General features: G+C 35.0%; 1 protein-coding gene across 4 annotated transcripts in view; it reads left to right on the top strand.

Moving 5' to 3' along the window:
• The window catches only part of LIPJ (lipase family member J), a 49,193-nt gene extending 31,908 nt beyond the window's left edge, over window positions 1-17,285 (top strand). For all 4 annotated transcript variants that reach the window (XM_044754794.2, XM_070487625.1, XM_070487612.1 and 1 more), the window contains 3 exons: window positions 10,387-10,458; window positions 15,515-15,586; window positions 16,987-17,285. In XM_044754794.2, coding sequence (XP_044610729.2) covers window positions 10,387-10,458; window positions 15,515-15,586; window positions 16,987-17,220 — 378 coding nt within the window. In that variant the 3' untranslated portion in view covers window positions 17,221-17,285. The remainder of the gene's footprint in view (window positions 1-10,386; window positions 10,459-15,514; window positions 15,587-16,986) is intronic.
• The last annotated feature ends 3,814 nt before the right edge of the window (window positions 17,286-21,099 follow it).

Below are 21,099 nucleotides of genomic sequence, written 5' to 3'. Positions count from 1 at the left end.
ACAATAGAGGAGATTAAGAAAAATCTAGATGCTCTGAACAGTAGGGCCGATAATATGGAGGAAAGAATTAGCAATTTGGAAGATGGCAATATAGAATTGTTGCAGGCAGAGGAGGAGAGAGAAGCAAGACTTAAAAGAAATGAAGAAACTCTCCGAGAATTATCAGACACAATTAGGAGATGCAACGTAAGGATTATAGGTATACCAGAGGGAGAAGAGAAGGAGAAAGGGGCAGAAAACCTATTCAAAGAAATAATGGCTGAGAACTTCCCAAATCTGGTGAGGGAGATGGATCTTCAGGTGACAGAAGCCAATAGATCTCCAAACTTTATCAATGCAAGAAGACCAACTCCACGGCATATAGTAGTGAAGCTAGCAAAAGTCAACGACAAGGAGAAAATATTAAGGACAGCCAGGCAAAAGAAACTAACCTACAAAGGAACCCCCATCAGGCTATCAGCAGATTTCTCAGAAGAAACTTTACAGGCTAGAAGAGAGTGGAATGATATATTCAAAAATCTGAAGGACAAAAATCTACAGCCGAGAATTCTCTACCCAGCGAAAATATCCTTCAAATACAATGGAGAAATAAAAACTTTCCCAGATAAACAAAAATTAAGGGAGTTCATTGCCACAAAACCTCCTCTTCAGGAAATCCTCAGGAAAACCCTCATTCCTGAAAAATCCAAAAAAGGAAAGGGGCTACAAAACCAAGAGCAGAGGAGATAAGTAGAAGGACAACAACAGAAAGTAGCAGCTCTACATCAGAACAGATTAAACCATGGGACGAGAAACAAAGGAAACTGAAGAAAACCAGAAAACAAGACACAAAATGGGAGTGGTAGGCCCCCACGTCTCAATAATCACTCTAAATGTAAATGGATTGAACTCCCCAATCAAAAGACACAGAGTGGCAGGATGGATCAAAGAACAAGATCCAACAATATGCTGCCTCCAGGAAACACACCTCAGCCCCAAAGACAAACACAGACTCAGAGTGAAGGGATGGAGAACAATACTCCAAGCTAATAATGAACAAAAGAAAGCAGGTGTCGCTATACTAATATCAGACAAGGTAGATTTCAAAGCAAAACAGATAAAGAAAGATAAAGAGGGACAGTATATAATGATAAAAGGGACTCTCCACCAAGAAGACATAACACTTATAAATATATACGCACCCAACACAGGAGCACCAAAATTTGTAAAGCAACTCTTAATAGAACTAAAAGAAGACATCAACAACAATACAATAATAGTAGGGGACCTCAACACACCATTAACACCAATGGACAGAACATCCAGACAGAAAATCAACAGGGAAATAATAGAATTAAATGAAAAATTAGACCAGATGGACTTAATAGATATATATAGAACACTTCATCCAAAAACAGCAGGTTACACATTCTTCTCAAGTGCACATGGAACATTCTCAAGGATTGACCATATTTTGGGAACCAAAGCAAACATCAATAAATACAAGAGAGTTGAAATAATATCAAGCATCTTTTCTGATCATAACGCTATTAAACTAGAAATCAACTACAAGAAAAAAGCAGAGAAAGGTGCAAAAATGTGGAGACTAAACAACACGCTTCTCAACAAACAATGGATCATTGAAGAAATTAAAGAAGAAATCAAATATTATCTGGAGACAAATGAAAATGAGAACACGACATACCAAATCATTTGGGATGCAGCAAAAGCAGTCCTAAGAGGGAAATTCATCGCAATACAGGCTCACCTCACTAAACAAGAAAAAGCTCACGTAAGCAACCTCAAACGACACCTAACGGAACTAGAAAAAGAAGAACAAACAAAGCCCAGAGTCAGTAGAAGGAGGGAAATAATAAAAATAAGAGCAGAAATAAACGATATTGAAACAAAAAAGACAATAGAAAGGATCAATGAAACAAAGAGTTGGTTCTTCGAAAGAATTAACAAAATTGACAAACCCCTAGCCAGACTCACCAAGAAAAGAAGAGAGAAAGCGCAAATTAATAAAATCAGGAATGACAGAGGAGAAATCACAACAGATACCAATGAAATACAAGAGATCATAAGAGAATACTATGAAAAACTATATGCCAACAAATTGAACAACTTGGAAGAAATGGACAAATTCCTAGACTCCTACAATCTCCCCAAACTGAATCAGGAAGAAATGGAGAATCTGAATAGACCAATCACAAGTAAGGAAATAGAAACGGTAATCAAAAACCTCCCCAAAAACAAGAGTCCAGGACCAGACGGCTTCTCTGGAGAATTCTACCAAACATTCAAAGAAGACTTAATACCTATTCTCCTCAAACTGTTCCAGAAAATTGAGAAAGATGGAGAACTCCCTAACACATTCTATGAAGCCAACATCACTCTGATCCCCAAACCTGACAAGGACAACACAAAGAAGGAGAACTACAGGCCGATATCACTGATGAACATAGATGCAAAAATCCTCAACAAAATTTTGGCAAACCGATTACAGCAATACATCAAAAAGATTATACACCAGGATCAAGTGGGATTTATACCAGGGACACAGGGATGGTTCAACATCCGCAAGTCAATCAACGTGATACACTACATCAACAAAATGAAAAACAAAAACCACATGATCATCTCAATAGACGCAGAGAAAGCATTCGACAAGATCCAACACCCATTTATGATAAAAACCCTCAGTAAAATGGGTATAGAAGGAAAGTACCTCAACATAATAAAGGCCATATATGATAGACCCACAGCCAACATCATACTCAATGGACAAAAGCTGAAAGCCATCCCTCTGAGGACAGGAACAAGACAAGGGTGCCCACTTTCACCACTCCTATTCAACATAGTACTGGAGGTGCTGGCCAGAGCAATTCGGCAGGAAAAAAAAATAAAAGGAATCCAAATAGGTAACGAAGAAGTAAAACTCGCGTTGTTTGCAGACGACATGATCTTATACATAGAAAACCCCAAAGAATCCACAGAAAAACTATTAGAAATAATCAACAACTACAGCAAAGTAGCAGGGTATAAAATTAACGTGCATAAATCAGTAGCATTTCTATACACTAACAATAAACTAACAGAAAAAGAACTCAAGAACTCTATCCCATTCACAATCGCAACGAAAAGAATAAAATACCTTGGGATAAACTTAACCAAGGAAGTGAAGGATCTATACAATGAAAACTACAAGACTTTCTTGAAAGAAATAGGCGATGACATAAAGAGATGGAAAAACATTCCTTGCACATGGATTGGAAGAATAAACATAGTTAAAATGTCCATACTACCTAAAGCAATATACAGATTCAATGCTATCCCAATCAGAATCCCAAGAACATTCTTCACAGAAATTGAACAAACAATCCTAAAATTCATATGGGGGAACAAAAGACCACGAATTGCTAAAGCAATCCTGAGCAAGAAAAACAAAGCCGGCGGAATCACAATCCCCGATTTCAAAACATACTACAAAGCTACAGTGATCAAAACAGCATGGTACTGGTACAAAAACAGGTCCACAGATCAATGGAACAGAATTGAAAGCCCAGAGATAAAACCACACATCTATGGACAGCTAATCTTCGACAAAGGAGCAGAGGGCCTACAATGGAGAAAAGAAAGTCTCTTCAACAAATGGTGCTGGGAAAACTGGACAGCCACATGCAAAAGATTGAAAATTGACCATTCTTTTTCACCACACACCAAAATAAACTCAAAATGGATCAAAGACCTAAAGATTAGGCCTGAGACAATAAGTCTTTTGGAAGAGAATATAGGCAGTACACTCTTTGACATCAGTTTCAAAAGAATCTTTTTGGACACTGTAACTCCTCAGTTGAGGGAAACAATAGACAGAATAAACAAATGGGACTTCATCAGACTAAAGAGCTTCTTCAAGGCAAGGGAAAACAGGATTGAAACAAAAAAACAGCTCACTAATTGGGAAAAAATATTTACAAGCCACTTATCCGACAAAGGGTTAATCTCCATAATATACAAAGAACTCACACTGCTTAACAACAAAAAAACAAACAACCCGATCAAAAAATGGGCAGAGGACATGAACAGACATTTCTCAAAAGAAGATATGAATATGGCCAATAGACACATGAAAAGATGTTCATCATCGCTAATCATCAGGGAAATGCAAATCAAAACTACACTAAGATATCACCTTACCCCCGTTAGATTGGCAAAAACATCCAAAACCAAGAACGACAAATGTTGGAGAGGTTGTGGAGAAAGAGGAACCCTCATACACTGTTGGTGGGAATGCAAACTGGTACAGCCACTATGGAAAACAGTATGGAGATTTCTCAAAAAGTTAAAAATAGAAATACCCTATGACCCAGCCATCCCATTACTGGGTATCTATCCTAAGAACCTGATATCAGATATCTCAAGAGTCCGTTGCACCCCTATGTTCATCGCAGCATTATTTACAATAGCCAAGATGTGGAACCAGCCTACATGCCCAGAAACTGATGATTGGATAAAGAAGATGTGGTATATATACACAATGGAATACTACTCAGCCATAAAAAAAGACGAAATTGGCCCATTCACAACAATGTGGATGGACCTCGAGGGCATTATGTTAAGCGAAATAAGTCAGTCAGAGAAAGACGAACTCTATATGACTCCACTCATAGGTGGAAATTAGTATATTGAGAAGGAGATCTGATCGGTGGTTACCAGGGAAAAGGGGGGGTGGGGGGAGGGTACGGAGGGGGAAGTGGTGTACCCACAACATGACTAACAAAAATGTACAACTGAAATTTCACAAGCTTGTAATCCATCATAACATTAATAAAAAAAAAAAAAAGTTCTGTACAGCCATTTTAAATCATTCTGTCACAACTTTATTGTTGCCAGTTTCAAGTGCCCTGAATTGCCATAGAAACAAAAGAAATTTTCTTTTAAGCCCCCAGGTATTCAAATGGCAAGAACCTTAAAAGAGGTGACATAATTAAAATTGCATTATGAGATTTTCCACTTCTGGTCATGAGTGAGTAACAGAGTCTTGAATAATCCTCTGAGCATAAACAACTAGAGAATTTGTAAAAATATAGGGGAAAAAATCCTAGGTATGCAAGGCTGGTTCAACATTCAAAAATCAATTAATGTAATCCATCACATTAACAAGCTAAAAGGAAAAATCACATGATCATATCAATAGAGATAGAAAAAGCATTTGAAAAATCCAAAACTCATTCATGATAAAACCCCCCAGTAAACTAGGAATAGAGGGAAACTTCTTCAACTTGATAAAGAATATCTACGGAAAACCTACAGCTAACATCATACTTGATGGTGAGAAACTTGAAGCTTTCCCACCAAGATCAGGTACAAGGCAAGGATGTCCCATCTCATCACTCCTTTTCAACATTATACTGGAAGCCCTTTCTAGTGAAATAAGGCAAGAAAAGGGAATTAAAAAAGTTACACAGATTGAGAAGGGAGGCATAAAATTATCTTCATTCTCAGACAACATGATATGATCATCTACGTAGAATGTTTGAAAGAATCAACAACAACAAAAAACCTCCTGGAACTGAAAAGCAGCTATAGCAAGGTTGCAGGATACAGGGTTAATATGCAAGTATCAATTGCATTTTGCAGTTTTCAAATTGCTTTTCTATATACCAATAATGGGCAAGTGGAATTTGAAATTAAGAACACAATGCTGTTCACATTACACCCCCTAAAATGAAATACTTAGGTATAAATCTAACAAGAGATGAATAAGATCTATATGAGGAAAACTATGAAACTCTGATTATTTATAAATAAATGGAGAGATATACCATGTTCATGGATAGGAAGACTCAATGTTGTCAAGCTATCCATTCTTACCAACTTGACATGTAGATTCAAAGCAGCCCCAATCAAAATTCCAGCAAGTTATTTTATGGCTATCTACAAACTGCTTCTAAAGATTATTGGGTAGTGTGATGACTTTTTACATGTAACGCCAAAGGCACAATTCATAAAATAAATTGATAAGCTGGACTTCATTGAAATTAAGATCTTCTACTCTGCAAAAGACAATATCAAGAAAATGAGAAGATAGGCCACAGACTGAGAGAAAATACTTACAAAAGACATATCAGATAAAGGACTATTATCTAAAATATACAAGGAACTCTTCAAACTCAACAATGAGAAAAGAAACGACCTAATTAAAAATTGAGCCAAAGGTCTTAACAGACGCTTCACCAAAGAATGTATTTTAATTCTGTCTTATGTTTAAACATAACCCCATATTATTATTTATATAGATAATGTTCATTTAGACCCAGATATTGACCACTTTTTTCCATTTCTTCTCCCTTCAGTGCGTCTTTGAGAATTTCCTTTAATGAAGGTCTATTGGAGGCTGGTTCAATCAGATTTTGCTTGTCGAAAAATAACTTTATTTTGCTCTCCTTTTAAAAAGATATTTTCATAACTATACAATTCTAGATTGACTTTTCTTTTTTCTAGTACATGAAAAGATATAATTTTCATTACTGCAGGCTTTTATTATTGATGACGTCAAGTTAGCTTTCAATCTAAAGGTTGTTTTTTCTTTCTTTTCTTTTTGATAATAATCTGTTCTTTTTGCTTGTTATTATGATTGTATTTTGTTTTTAGTGTTGTGACATTTCAATTAGATTTCTACGTGTGGGTTTTTAAAAATTTATCCTTCTAAGTATCTGTTGGGATTCTTGAATCTGTGGATTAATATCTTTCATCCATCCTTAAATATCTCAAACATTTTATTTTTGTATTACCTCCATCTCATTTTACTTCCAGCACTCTAGTTAAAGATTTTTTTCCATTTTCTCATTTGTCTCTTGACTTATCTATATTTTCCATTTTTGTCTTTGCTCCTTTCTGAATAATTTCTTCTGACCTCGATATTCTCCCTTCAATTGTGTCTGATCTATATGCATTCAAGGGAATTTAAATTCTGTTTATTTTGTTTTTCATTAGTAGTTTTAATTTCTTGTTTCAATCTGATGGATCGATTTTTGTTTTTGGTTCCTGCTTGGAGATATTTTAAAGCCTGCCTTTTATGTCTTCAAAAAGGTATTCATAGCATTTTTTTAATCTATCCTGACAATCTCTGTTTTTTAATTGGAATATTTAGTAAATTTATTTTTGTATAATTATTGATTAGAGTATGGCTATCATCTTGCTGTTTGCTTTTTACTTGTTCTGTTGTTGTTCTTTTTATTCCACATTTCTTGACTTCTTCTATATTCTGTTCAAATACTTTTTATTATTCCATTTTATCTCCTCTATTAACTTTTTTGTTACAGCCTTAAGAAATATTCTTTATTACTACCTTATAAATTTCAAAATGTGTCCTCTAAGTTATTATTATGTACATTAAATTAGTGTTTATATTCACATCCTAAATAATGAAAGGGCTTTACAATAATTTAACTCTTTTTAATCTCTTGCACTTTTTGCTATTGTCACATATTTTTAATCAATGTCATAACCTAACATGTCACAAATCTAACAAAATATTAATATTAAGACTTTAAAAAGTCAATAGTCTTTTCTATTTACCTATATATTTACCTGTTAAGGCAGGTTCATTTCTTATTAACATCTGTACTCCCTGTTGTGATCACTCCTTTCAGCCTGAAGAATTTCCTTTATCATTTCTTAAAAGACATGTCTTGGGCTAGCCCCAGTGGCCTAGTGGTTAAGTTCAGCATGATTCACTTGGGCAGCCTGGGTTTGGCTCCCCAGCACAGACCTACACCACTCATCTGTCAGTGGCCATGCTGTCATGGTGGCTCATGCACAAAAAAAGAGGAAGATTGGGAACAGCTGTTAACTTGGTGAACCTTCCACAGCAAAAAAGAGGAAAATTGGCAATAAATGTTATCTCAGAGGAAATCTTCCTCAGCAAAAACCCCAAAAGACAGTATGTCTTCTGGCAATGAATTTTCCAAGATCTTGTATTTGAAAAAGTCTTTATTTTGCCTTCATTAAAAAAATAGACTTTATTTTTTAGAGTAGTTTTTGATTCAAAGCACAATTGAGCATAAATTACAGAAAATTCCCATAAAATCCCTGCTGCTCACATTCAGAGTCTGCCTCACTATCAACATTCCTCACAGGAGTATTACATTTGTTACAATTGACGAATGTACATGGCATCTTGTTACTACCCAAAGTTCATAGTTTACATTAAGGTTCACTCTTGGTGTTTGGCATTCTATAAGATTTAACTAATGTATAAAGACATGCATCCACCATTGTAGTAGAATACAGGATAGTTTCACTGCCCTGAAAATCTTCTGTGTTCTGCCAATTATCCCTCCTCACCCAGCTCCTGGCAACCACTGATTATTTTACAGTTGCCAGTTTTGCCTTTTCCAGAATGCATATAGTTGGAATCATATGATCTGTAGCCCTTTCAGATTGGCTCCTTTCACTTAGTAACATGCATTTAAGGTTCATCCATGTCTTTTCATGACTTGATAGTCATTTCATTTTAGTGCTGAATAATATTCTGTTGTCTGGATGTGCCACAGTTTATCCATTCACCTACTGAAGGGCATTTTGGTTCAAGTTTTGAGAATTATGAATAAAGGTGCTATAAACATCAGGGTTCAGGTTATTGTGTGAACATAAGTTTTCAGCTTCTTTGGCTAAAAACTAAGGAGTGTGATTGCTGGATCATAAGGTAAAGGTATGCTTAGTTTGTTGAGAAACCACCAATATGTCTTCCAATGTGGCTGTACCATTTTGCATCCCCATCATCAATGAATGAAAGTTCCTGTTGCTCCAAATCTTTGGCAGCATTTGGTGTTATCAGGGTTTTGGATTTTTGTCATTTTAATACTATGTAGTTGTATCTTATTGTTTTCACTTGCATTCCTCTGATGACATATGATGTGGAGCATCTTTTCATATGCTTATTTGCCATCTGGATATCTTCTTTGGTGAGGTGTTTGTTAAGGTCTTTGGCCCATTTTTTAATCAGGTTCTTCATTTTCTTATTGTTGAGTTTGAAGAGTTCTCTGTATGTTTTGGCTAACAGTCCTTTATCAGATGTCTTTTGCAAATATTTTTTCCCTGACTGTGGCCTGTTTTCTAATTCTCTTAGTATTGTCTTTTGCTGAGTAGAAGTTCTTAACTTTAATGAAGTCCATCTTATCAATTATTTATTTCACAGATTGTGCCTTTGGTGTTGCATTTAAAAAGTCATCATCACAGTCGAAGTCATCTAAGTTTTTTCCTGTGTTATCTTATAGAACTTTTACAGTTTTACGTTTTATATTTAATTCTGTCTTCCTTTTTGAGATAATTTTTGTGACGTATGTAAGGTCTGTGTCTAGATTAATTTTTTTTCATGTGGCTATCTAATTGTTCCAGCAACATTTGTTGAAGAGACTATCATTTCTCTATTGCATTTCTTTTGCTACTTTGTCAAAGATCACTTGACTATATTTTTGGGGTCTATTTCTGGGCTCTCTATTCTGTTCCCTTGATCTATTTAGCTATTCTTTTGCCACCACCACATTGTCTTCATTTCTATAGCTTTATAGTAAGTCTTGAAGTTGTGTCACATTAGGCCTCCATCTTTGTTTTTCCCTTCAATATTGTGTTGGCTATTCTGGGTTTTTGCCTCTTCACATAAACTTTAGAAGTGGTTTGTTGATATCCTTAAAATAGCTTTCTGAGATTTGAATAGGGATTACATTGACACTATATGTCTTCTTCACAGATTGAGGTTCTCGGGGACTACATAGGCAATGAAAACTTAGATTACACAGATTGACGTGAAGGCTGCTATACTTTTGATTCAACTTCACTTTGAGTAGTGTAGAACATGGGAGGCCAGTTTATCATGGAGAAGATTTTTTTTAAAAATCTTTTAACTGCCCTTGTCAGGCTCTGGGCTTTGCTTTTAGTTTTCCTCAACTAGCTGAGTTCTCAAAATGAAACTTCAGTTCTCTGAGATTGGCAAATAACCATAAGGAAAAAATGGCTTCAGTGCTTTGCTGTTTGTTTTGGGCTTCTTTGTTTTTTCTCTTTCATTTATCCTGGTAATTTTCTTTCTATGCTGTCAGTTCTTTAGCGCTTTCAAAAGAGATGTGTGTGTATGCTCCATCACTTTTGATTGTTTTCAGTATGGGGTAATGGACCGCATAGTTTAGAAATCCAACAATAGCTTCTATATTAATGCAAAATTTATACATTTAATAAGTACATTTATGTGTTTAATTAAAATATAATTTTGTTTCTTTTATACTAAAGTTATTTATTAAAAATTAACTCTAAATTTCCTTGGAATTATTTTAGTTCAATAAATATCAAAGAAAATGCTTTCTCTGGTTGGGTTAAGTAAAAAAATAATTTTTGTTAATCCCTCAGAGTCGTGTGGATGTATATATGTCACATAACCCAGCAGGAACATCTGTTCAAAATATGCTCCACTGGAGTCAGGTATAACTTTTAAAGTGTATTTCAATACAATTTTATTTATACTGCTCATGGTTTATCTCATCATTGTAGGGATCATACCATTGCCATAGAATGATAAATTTAGAAGGATAAAATAAAATTATTGCATATTTGTATAATTCTTTATAGTTTATAATATGTGTTTATATCATGATCTCTTAGATCCTCTAAATCTAAGCAATGATCAAAACAATGTAATTATTATCTGTGTTTCAAAGGAGAAAGCGTTAATTCAGAACAGACTGGGGGTCTTCAAGGCCATGCTCATCATTTGACTTGCCCAAAGATTCAAAGCTATTCCTTTAAAAAGGGCTAAGACTAGAATACAGGTCTCCTGATGCCTTGTCTTTACACTTTCTCCTCTTTAAATTGTGAACTCCTTGCAGACCATGAGTAAGTTTTGTTCATTTTTGTATTTGCAAGGCCAAGAGTTTTTGGCATATAGTAGATATTCAAGAATATTTGTTGAATGAATATTGATAAAGAAAAAATCCAGTGTGAATATTATTTTAACATCGAAGGCCGGGATGATACTGTAGAAGGAACATTATGCTTGTGATAAAAATAACAGACTTAAAATCCTTTCTCTGAACCTTACTGGCAGTGTGACATTGAGCAGCTTATTTAACCTTTATGAATTCAGCTTCCTCAATTTTTAAAATGGAATTAATAATAATTCTCTGACCTAACAAAAATATAATGAGAATTGAATAGGATAGTGATTGTGAGTGTTCTTTAAAGCTAATAAACACTAGATAAACTTGGAGTACTATCAAGATATCAGTTGAGGGCTTTCTCATTTGAAAAATGTTTTAATCTACTAAGAAGTTGTTTTGAGATAAATTATTAAAAATCTTTATTATAACATCTTTAGGTTTAGTTTATTCCTAATTATAACTAGGCCAAAAATATCTAAGCACGTTTTGCATTTATTCATCCACTGTAACAATATTTATTGACCACCTTGTATGTGACCTGTACAGTTCTATGCTCATAGTATTCATCAGTGAATGAAATAAATATTCCTGTCTTCATTAAGCTTACATTCTAGTACTAGCTATACAGACAATAACCAATAAGCACAGCAAATAAGTAAATTTTAAAATTTAGGAGAGGATAGAAACTGAAAAAGTAGAGGGAAGAGAAGCAGGGAAAAGGGATTGGGCATGCTGGGTAATGGGTTGTACTTTTGAATACAGATGCCAGCCCAAAGCCTTAATGAGATGGTGACATTTGAGAAAAGATTTAAAGGATGTTTGGAGGTTTGCAATGTGAACATCTAGAAGAAGAGCATTCCAGATGGAAGGAATAGCTAATGCAATGCTCTTAGTTCAGAGCATTTCTGAGAGGCACAGTTAAGAGGGGAGTGTGGCTAAAAGGAGTCATTAAGGGAGAAAGTTGTAGGAAAAGGAGCAGAAAAGTAATAAGGAGTCAGAAAGGAACCTTTGTGCCATCATGCAGGTTTGGCATTCACTCTGTCTGAAGTGGGTAGCCACTGCAGGTTTTTGAGCTGGGAGGTGACATGATATGATTTACATTTTTAAAAGGATACTTTGGCTGCTATATTAGGTAGACTGTAGTGGGACAAGAGTGGAAGCAGTGAGACAGTTAAGATATTATTGCTGTAATCCAAACAAGAAATGGTGATGGCTTGCACTGATGTGTTGCCACTAGAGGTGGTGAAAATGGTTATGTTCTGAATATCTATATATAATGAACATGGAACCAACAAGATAATAACAAGATTTAATGATGGATTCTATAAGGGTCAGAGAGGAGAGAATCTTGGATGACCCTAAAGTTTTTGGCCTAAGCAATGAAAAGATGAATTTGCTATTAAAGGAGACAGGGAGGTTGATGGTGGAGTGTTTTGGAGGAAAGATAAGATGTTCTATTATGGAGATCTTAAGTTTTAGACATCTAAGTGATGAATTTGAGTAAGAAGTTGGGTATAGGAGTCTAAAATTTACAGGAGACTTCTAAAAGAAGGTAAACATTTTCAATATGGATGGCAATGAAAGCCAGGAGACTGGAAGAGAGCACAGAGTGAGTATAGATAGAGAATAGGAGAGAGGATTAAGCACTGAGACATGAAAAGATTGGTCAAGCAGCAGAGGCTGAATCTTCCAAGGAAACTAAAAAGGAGCAGTGAGTAAAAAATGAATAAGATCAAGAAATTAACGGTATTCTAGAAGCAAAGTGAAGAAAAAGTCTGAAGAACGAAGGAATAAACAACTGTGTCAAAATCTCATAAGAAAATTTCTCACAATTGACCAGGTTTACAAATGTCAAGGCCATAAATATCCTTGGACCATTTCTGTGGAAGGATAGAAGCAGGGTGTGCTGATAAATGTTTAATAACTGGCTCTCTTTGTGGAGAAAAGGCTTGAGTTGCAGGACTTGCTGGTTTCTGTAGGAGAAATATTCTGGCCATGGCTGATTTCAAGCTACTAATGTGATGCCACTGTACACAGAGTTGGGAAGAGATTCCCTCAGTTGGCTCCTGCTGATCTGAGCTACCTCCACTACATCACTGGGTGGAGATACAAGGTTAATTAGAGTGAACTGAAAAAAAAGAATGAATGATGGTTGCACAATATTGTGAACAAAATGTCACTGAATTGAACACTGTAAATGGTTAAAATGGTAAATTTGATTTTAATTATATTTTGCCATAATTTTAAAAAAAGACGATGAGGTAGAGAAATTGGAAATAGTGAGAAATCTTCTCTGGAGTTTTGGTTCAAAGAAAGCAAAGATATTGATGAAGGACTGTGGTGGGAAATAGGGAGTTTTGTCTCTATATCTATCTATCTATCTATCTATCTATCTATCTATCTATCTATCTATCTTTCTATTTATGCTATGATAGAAATAACATTTTATTATATTAGTGAAAATGGCTTAGTAGGGAGGGGAAAATTTATGAAGTAGGAGAGAAAGGGGTAGATAGCTGGGATACATAGCATCTAGTAAACAAGTAAAAGAGAAGCTCTAACTAGGTGCATAGATAATGTATACAAAGAAACAAATAGGAAATATATATATATATGAGTTCATTTGCTGCTAAGCGTATTGATGTAGAGAGGTCTTTGACTCAGATGTCTTCCAATTGCTTCAATGTTTTTATTAAAATAGGAAACATATTTCAGAAAAAGAGAGTATGGGTGAGAGAGAAGATGGAGGCCAGTGAGGAGAGGAGAAACTATGACATAATCACTTAGAAGGACGGAAGAGAAAATAGATTAGGGAATTATGGCATGAGTCTGAGCAAAAATAATGTCCTACATGAGATGTGTAAATAAATTTAAAGTGGATTCAATCAGCATAGTCTTGAGTTTTTCTCCAGTTTTGTTCAGTTTCATTAGTATAGGCATATAGTAGGCAGAGAATTTGGTGTTTCTGGAGTTGTGTTTTTGTGAAGCAAGTAGGAAATAGAAGTGGAGAGGTGTTGAGGAAATGTAATTTTAATGATTGATTGTGAGATTTCAGCTAGGTATGCTAGGGAGAAAGAACATCGAGGAAATAAAAAGTTAAAAGGATGAATGAATTCAAGGTCTTGACAGAACTGAAAGATTTTTGAAATTGATATACTAGAGAGAATTGCTGGAAAGACAACAGATAATGTTCAGAAAGTAGGATGCATAAAATATGGAGTGGGCTCAGCTGATGGCATAGCAATTAAGTTCCTGTGCTCTGCTTCAGGGACTAGGTGTTCGCTGGTTCAAATCCCAGGCACGGACCTATCCACCACTTATCAAGCCATGCTGTGGCAGGAGTCCCACATATAAAGATGAGCACAGATGTTAGCTCAGGGACAATCTTCCTCAGCAAAAAGAGGAGGACAGGTGGTGGATGTTAGCTCAGGGCTAATATTCCTAAATATATATATATATATATATTATGGAGGGATTGTGTAATGAAAGAGTGTATAGTCACAGGGTGAATGGCTGGTGTAGGGTGCAGGACAAAATCACTGAAGGAGGGTAGTTCAAGGAACTCAGAGGCCAAGCTGTTGGAAGGATTAAATCACTAAAAATAAAGGCTGGAATAGTTTTAGAGAGAGACAGTGAGCAGGAACTAAACAGTACAACCTGGAGTTCAGTAGACGACAGAAGCAGTAAAGGACAGTGGATGATGTAATTGAATGACGTATGATTCAAAGCTTGGAGTTTAAGGAAGGAGGAAGTGAGTGTTGTCTGGAAGAATGTCTGAGGAACAAAGGATAATCCAACCCCGAGGTCCAGTGATACGTGGTATTTAGAAGAAAAAAGTAGTGCTGTCTGAAAGAGCTGCAGGGGAGGAAGTGTTCTCAGGGAAAATCAAATTGTCAGTAGAGCAAGAAGGTGAGGAGGCCATTCAGAGAAGAATTTTAAGGTAAAGAATGATGATGGAATTCCAGATGGTAGAGAGAGTTTTAGGAGTTGGGGAGAGTTGAGAGAGAAAGAATAGGGGATGGGTGAAGCCTTATAAGATTTAGAGTACCATGGAAGACAAGTAATCTGGGAGTCTGAACCTTCTTGTGATGAAAACATAATCAGGGGGAAAAAATAGACATAATCAGATGACACCTGATAGACTCAAAGCAGATAGTGGTGGTGAGGCTTGAATGTTAAGGGATGGAGCAAGGGGTGGCTTCTGAGACACTCTTGAGCCCTGTTGTTTGAAGCAAAGGTATGTAGGGAAATGTCATCTTAGTCCTAGTGCAGGACACTTCACCTCTTTTGATGAAGCTGAGGATTTCTTGGGAAGCCTAATGTTACCCCAAGCACACAGGCCTTGGTAGTAAAGACCTCAGGGAGATGTGCATTTACATGAAGATGACAGAATCATATCCTGTAGATTCCCTTATTTGCCCTCCCAGCTCTTCCATTTCTTACCCTATCCAAAGGAAGAGAGAAGCAAAAAAGTCCACCTACACATATACCAGCAGACCCAGGACAAAGGGGGCATATGTGTGCAATGTGTACCTTATTTGTATCAGCTGCCACTGTAATGAACAAATGAGTATAGTCTTATCTTTTAATTTTTCTTTCAGCTTTTTAATTCTAGTCACTTGAAAGCTTTTGACTGGGGCAGTCCTGTTCTGAACTTGCTTCATTTTAATCAGGTATATGATTGTGTATAAACTAAAAACTATATTCCCAACTAGTTCAGAGGATTTTGCTACAGATAAAGGGTCATCTCTAAAGCCTGAGAGTACAAGTGTGAGAAGGACGAGCAGATGAAGACCATGTTGATTTGGATCCATTTTGTCACATCCAACTGACAAGAGATTTTCACATGTTAGGTATATGGGGTAACTATTCAGGTTCAAAATTGATTCAGCTTGAACTAAAAAGCCTGACTTGTGGCCTATCAAACACACATTGTACATATGTTTAACCATTAAAGTAATGGTTACTTAGCTCTTATGATAAGAATGCTTACTTCCTCTTCTATGCCCTATTAATAATGTTCAGATTAGTCCCTTTCCAGACAGGGCATCAGGGTCATGTTGACCTGCTAATTCGCAATGGAATACCTCTTTGAAACTTTGATGAATGTGTATCCTGGGCATGTTTAATGTATGTTCTTTGTTCTAAAAAGATAGAAGACTCTCCTGAAAACCATGCTTCTCTGGAAGACTTTTCTAAGTTCTTTGTAGGTTGTAATCCTCACTCTTGCTCAAGTAAAATTCACCCTATTTCTCTTTTCTATAGAATAATTATTGGTTATTTTGTGTTGACACAACCAATGTTGCTTTTCCATGTTTTCTATGTATTTTAACAATAAATATTTTGGGTAAGCATAGAGAAGTTGACAGAATAATTCATCATCCATCAAAATGAAAAATATTATGTTTGTAATATGCATAATTCTGTGCTTGTTTACATAAGAAATAAAAGGCATGATATAGCTCCTGACCCTAAAACTATTCTTGTATTTGGGAAGATAATCAAACACATAGACTAATGAGGAAAATGTAGAAGTTAATGTGAAGATGGTAAAAGTTGTATAATGTCAAAAGTCTTGAAATATTACAACTCAAGTTTGTCTAGATTAAAATTATGCTTTTCCATCATATTTTTCTGCCTCAGCCAAACTCCATGCCTGATGTGGTTTGCTTGTGTAAAAATCTAAAGTAAACTATAAAGATCAAATTTAATAAAATCAGATTTGACCTTGACTGCCAATATTTATTATTTATTGATAAATGTCTTGACAGTTATACAGCCACGTAAAATTCTTATTAAAATACTTTCATGTTTTATAAATAAAACTAAAATTACCCCTGTGGAATTTCTGAGTAATCTGATATAGAACAAGCTGTCTAGTTTGATTTGCATCTTATTTCTAAGTAAAAATTATAATACCTATTCTTTCATGCTTTTTGCTTTGTAGTAATAATTATTTTAGATTCATCTTATTTTAAACAATATTTTAGTTCATGATTTAAAGCTTTAGTAAATAGCATCTTATATGTATCATTCCTTGTGAAAATTCTTATCTTTACTCATTTATATTTAGACAACTTCTCCATTGTACAATGTGACAAAAATGAACGTGTCAACTGCAATTTGGAATGGTGAAAGTGACTTGTTGGCTGATCCTGAAGATGTTAAAATTTTACTTTCTAAAATCACAAACCGTATTTACCATAAATCTATTTCTTACTACAATCATATAGACTTTTTGTTTGGATTAGATGTGTATCATCAAGTTTATCATGAAATCATTGATATCATCCAAGGCCATCTATAAAAGAACCATGGGACTCTGTTGAGGGATCTATACAATTTCTATTAAAATCCAATTTTTTTTCTCACTATACCTGTATTTCCAGTTATTTAAATAAAGTCTGTAATTTTTCCTATATTTTTTTCATTGCACCTAGACCTTCCATTTATTAAATCAGTAGCATTTATTATATCAGGAGAAACAGCAGATTATAACTCAGCCCAAAAAGTCTGTTGAGTTTCTAAATAGAATATAAATAACCAAAAAAAAGAAACAATAATCTCAATTAAACATTTTCAACTGCAAGAGATGGCTTTTTGAGAAAGGTGTTTTTTCCTTCAAAGAAATATGAACATATATTATTAAAAAAATAGAGTTTGGAAGAATGCTTGCTTATAAGAAAGCTGATTTTTTTCCTATGCTGAATGAAGAGTAAAAGCACATTCTGAGCTATGTAAAAGAGTTTGGAGGAGAAAAGAAGTAGAAAGAGAGCCTGTATTCCAGAGCAAGGTTGCTGCTCTCTCCCCCACTTTAGGCCAAGTCCCAGAGATAGTGAGATCACAGAAACCATAGAGGGATTGTGCCTCACTTCCCAGGGTGTATAGCCTGGGTGGAGTACCGTTGCCCTTCCAGCCTCGTGAGTTAAGAGTAGCAATGGTTGAAGTATATTCCTAGGTAAATAGACCTGAAGGTGTCTTCTAAATATTACACACTGCAACGTACTGCATGAAAGATCCAAGAGTTTCTACATACTGGATAAGTGTAGACATGTTCAAGAGAGTACTGGTGGATGAGAAGAGGGCTAAGATTTGGGATGAAGGGATATTGTCAGTAAATGCAACATAAACTGTAGGAGACACAGACTGTGCAGCAGATGCAGGACACACTGAGGCCTTCCTCAAAAGCCCATTCAAGGATTTATGCTTCAAGGGAGGCCAAACCTTTCTTCCCTCCAATTCCTGAATAATACATAATTTCACTGGCCTTTTGTAATCCCTGGGTAGACAAAATGGAAAGGAAGAAGCCTATAATTGAGTGTGAGTTTTTCACATTAAGACTGTGTAAAACAATCTATAATTTACTGAATGGGAAAATTAAGCTTTCTGCCTCAAGCAAAGGGGAGGCTGAAAGCCAAGTTAAGTTCAGTTAGTTTTGAGGTTGCTAAACTACATAAGACGAGTCCATGCTTATAGATTTTTAAACTGTTGTGCAAAAATAAATGGAATATGTAGATAGTGAGAAAAAATAAAATGAATTCATACATTTTTATGAATACAGCTAAGAGACAGCAAACGATAACTTTGAAGATCATATTTAAGGCTAAACAGAAGCCCTTTCTTTCTTTATTAACCCTTGATACTAAAACGATAGAGTACTGAGAATAGATACATATTTAGAAATATTTGTTTAAAGAGTTCACAAATGTTAATATAGCATTTTACTTCAAACTTTTCAATAATCCTTCAAAGAAGGCAAATGTAATAGGATAGCAATTCAGAACAATTACTAATATTAAAGTTTAAATAATAAATTGAATAATAATGAATTGACAGAAAGAGAAATTAAGAAAACAATCTCATTTACAATTGCATCAAAAAGATTAAAATAAGAATAAATTTAACTGAGGAGGTGAAAGACAAGTATATTGAAAACTCCAAGACATTAATGAAAGAAATTGAAGAAGACACAGGTAAATGGAAAGATACTCTGTAATTATGAAATGGAAGGATTAATATTTTAAAGTGTCCATATTACACAAAGCAATATACAGATTCTCTATCAATATTCCAATGGCCTTTTCACACAAATAGAGCAAAAATATTAAAATTTGCATGGAATTATAAAAGATCCTGGAATAGGCAAGCAATCTTGAGAAAGAAGAATATAGCTAGAGGCATCAGACTCCCCAATTTCAAACTAGTCATGAAAAGCTTAATGATTGAGATATGTTCTGAGAAATGCATTGTTAGGCAATTTCATTATTGTGAAAACATCATACAGTGTACTTACACAAACTTAGATGGTCTAGCCTACTATACACCTAGGCTATGTACCACTAATCTTATGAGACCACTGTTGTATACATGGGTTGTCATTACTGAAAAATCATTATGTGCCACATGACTGTATATTAGATAGCTATAGTAATTAAAACAGTATGGTATTGGCATAAAAACAGACACACAAATCAATGGAATTGAATAGAAGGTCTGGAATTAAACCAACTCACATATGGGCTTACGGAAAAGGAGCCAAGTACATACAATGGAGAAAGGACAGCCTCTTCAATAAATGATGTTGGGAAAATTGGACAGCCACATGCAAAAGAATGAAATTTGAGCATTATCTTACACCATACAGAAAAATTAGCTCAAAATGCATTAGACTTGAACATAAGACCTGAAAGTATAAAACTTCTAGAAGAAAACAGTAAGTTCCTTGACATAGGTCTTGGCAATGATTTTTTGAGTCTGACACCAAAAGCAAAAGCAAAAATAAACAAGTGGGACTACATCAAACTAAAAAGGTTCTGCACAGCAAAGTAAACCAGCAACAAAATGAAAAGGCATCCTACTCAATAGGAGAAAATATTTTCAAATAATATATTTGATAAGGGACCACTATCTAAAACATATAAAGAACTCATACAACTCAAAAGTAAGAAAAAATCCAGATAAAAAATGGGCAGAAGATCTGAATAGACATTTTTCCAAAGAAGACATAGTGATGGCCAACAGTTACATGAAAAGATGCTTTACATCCTTAATCATCCAGGAAATGGAAATCAAAACCACATTGAGACATCATCTCACAGCTGTTACAATGACTGTTACCAAAAAGACTAGAAGTAACAAACATTGGTGAGAATGTGGAGAAAAGGGAACACTTGTGCAGTGTTGATGGGAATGTAAACTAGTGCAACCACTATGGAAAACAGTCTATATATTCCTCCAAAAATTAAAAGTAGAACTACTATATAATCCAGCAATTCCATTTCTGAGTATTTATCTGAAGAAACTGAAAACACTAATTCAAAAATATATATGCACCCCTATATGCCATACAGCATTATTTACAACAGTCAAGTAATGGAAACAACCTGAATGTCCATCAAATGACAATGGATAAAGAAATTGTGCTACATATATATATATATATAGATAGATAGATAGATATATATACACACACACACAATGGAATATTATTGTCATAAAAGAGAATGAAACCTTGCCATTTGTGACAAGATGGATGGACTTCAAGGGCATTATGCTAAGTAAAATAAATCAGACAGAAAAAGGCAAATATCCTATGGTCTCTCTTATACGTGGAATTTAAAAAATAATGAAATAGAATAAATCTAAGCTCATAGATACAGAGAACAAACTGGTGGTTGCCAGAGGCGATGTGAGGGGAATTGGAGAAATGGTTGAACTGTATGATTTTTTTAGTTTAAATAACTTCTCTGAATAAATAAATAAATAGGAAGTTTCTGGTAATGGTGGACTGAATAATTCAGACCTGGAAAAATGTAAAAAGCATCTATTTGAAGGCAATGGAGAGCTAAAAATGCAGTGAAGAATTATAGGATCAAGAAAAAGAAATCCAGAGAAGAGAGCCTGACATTTTTAGATGTTTATGTTCTAGCAACCTCTGCTTGTTCTAGAAGTAAGAGTAAAACTTAGAATTCAATCCCACCAAGGGGAAGTTACCTTGATCTTCAGGTTTTGGATTGGAACCTCAAAGTACTGTACTCTAAGAAAAAGGTCAAACTGAAAATTGATCACCTTTTCAGGAACTGTAGCCTAGATTGAGTCATATGAATTCTTAATGTACTAAGATGATCTGGGAATAATAATCCCTTGCCAATGTCAGAAGCAAAAGTAAATTCTCTCTCTATGAATA

The sequence above is a fragment of the Equus asinus genome, chromosome 2 (genome assembly GCF_041296235.1).
Source record: "Equus asinus isolate D_3611 breed Donkey chromosome 2, EquAss-T2T_v2, whole genome shotgun sequence".
Lineage (NCBI taxonomy): Eukaryota > Metazoa > Chordata > Mammalia > Perissodactyla > Equidae > Equus > Equus asinus.
Note: the sequence above shows the minus strand (reverse complement) of the source record. Positions and strands in the feature narration are given on the sequence as shown.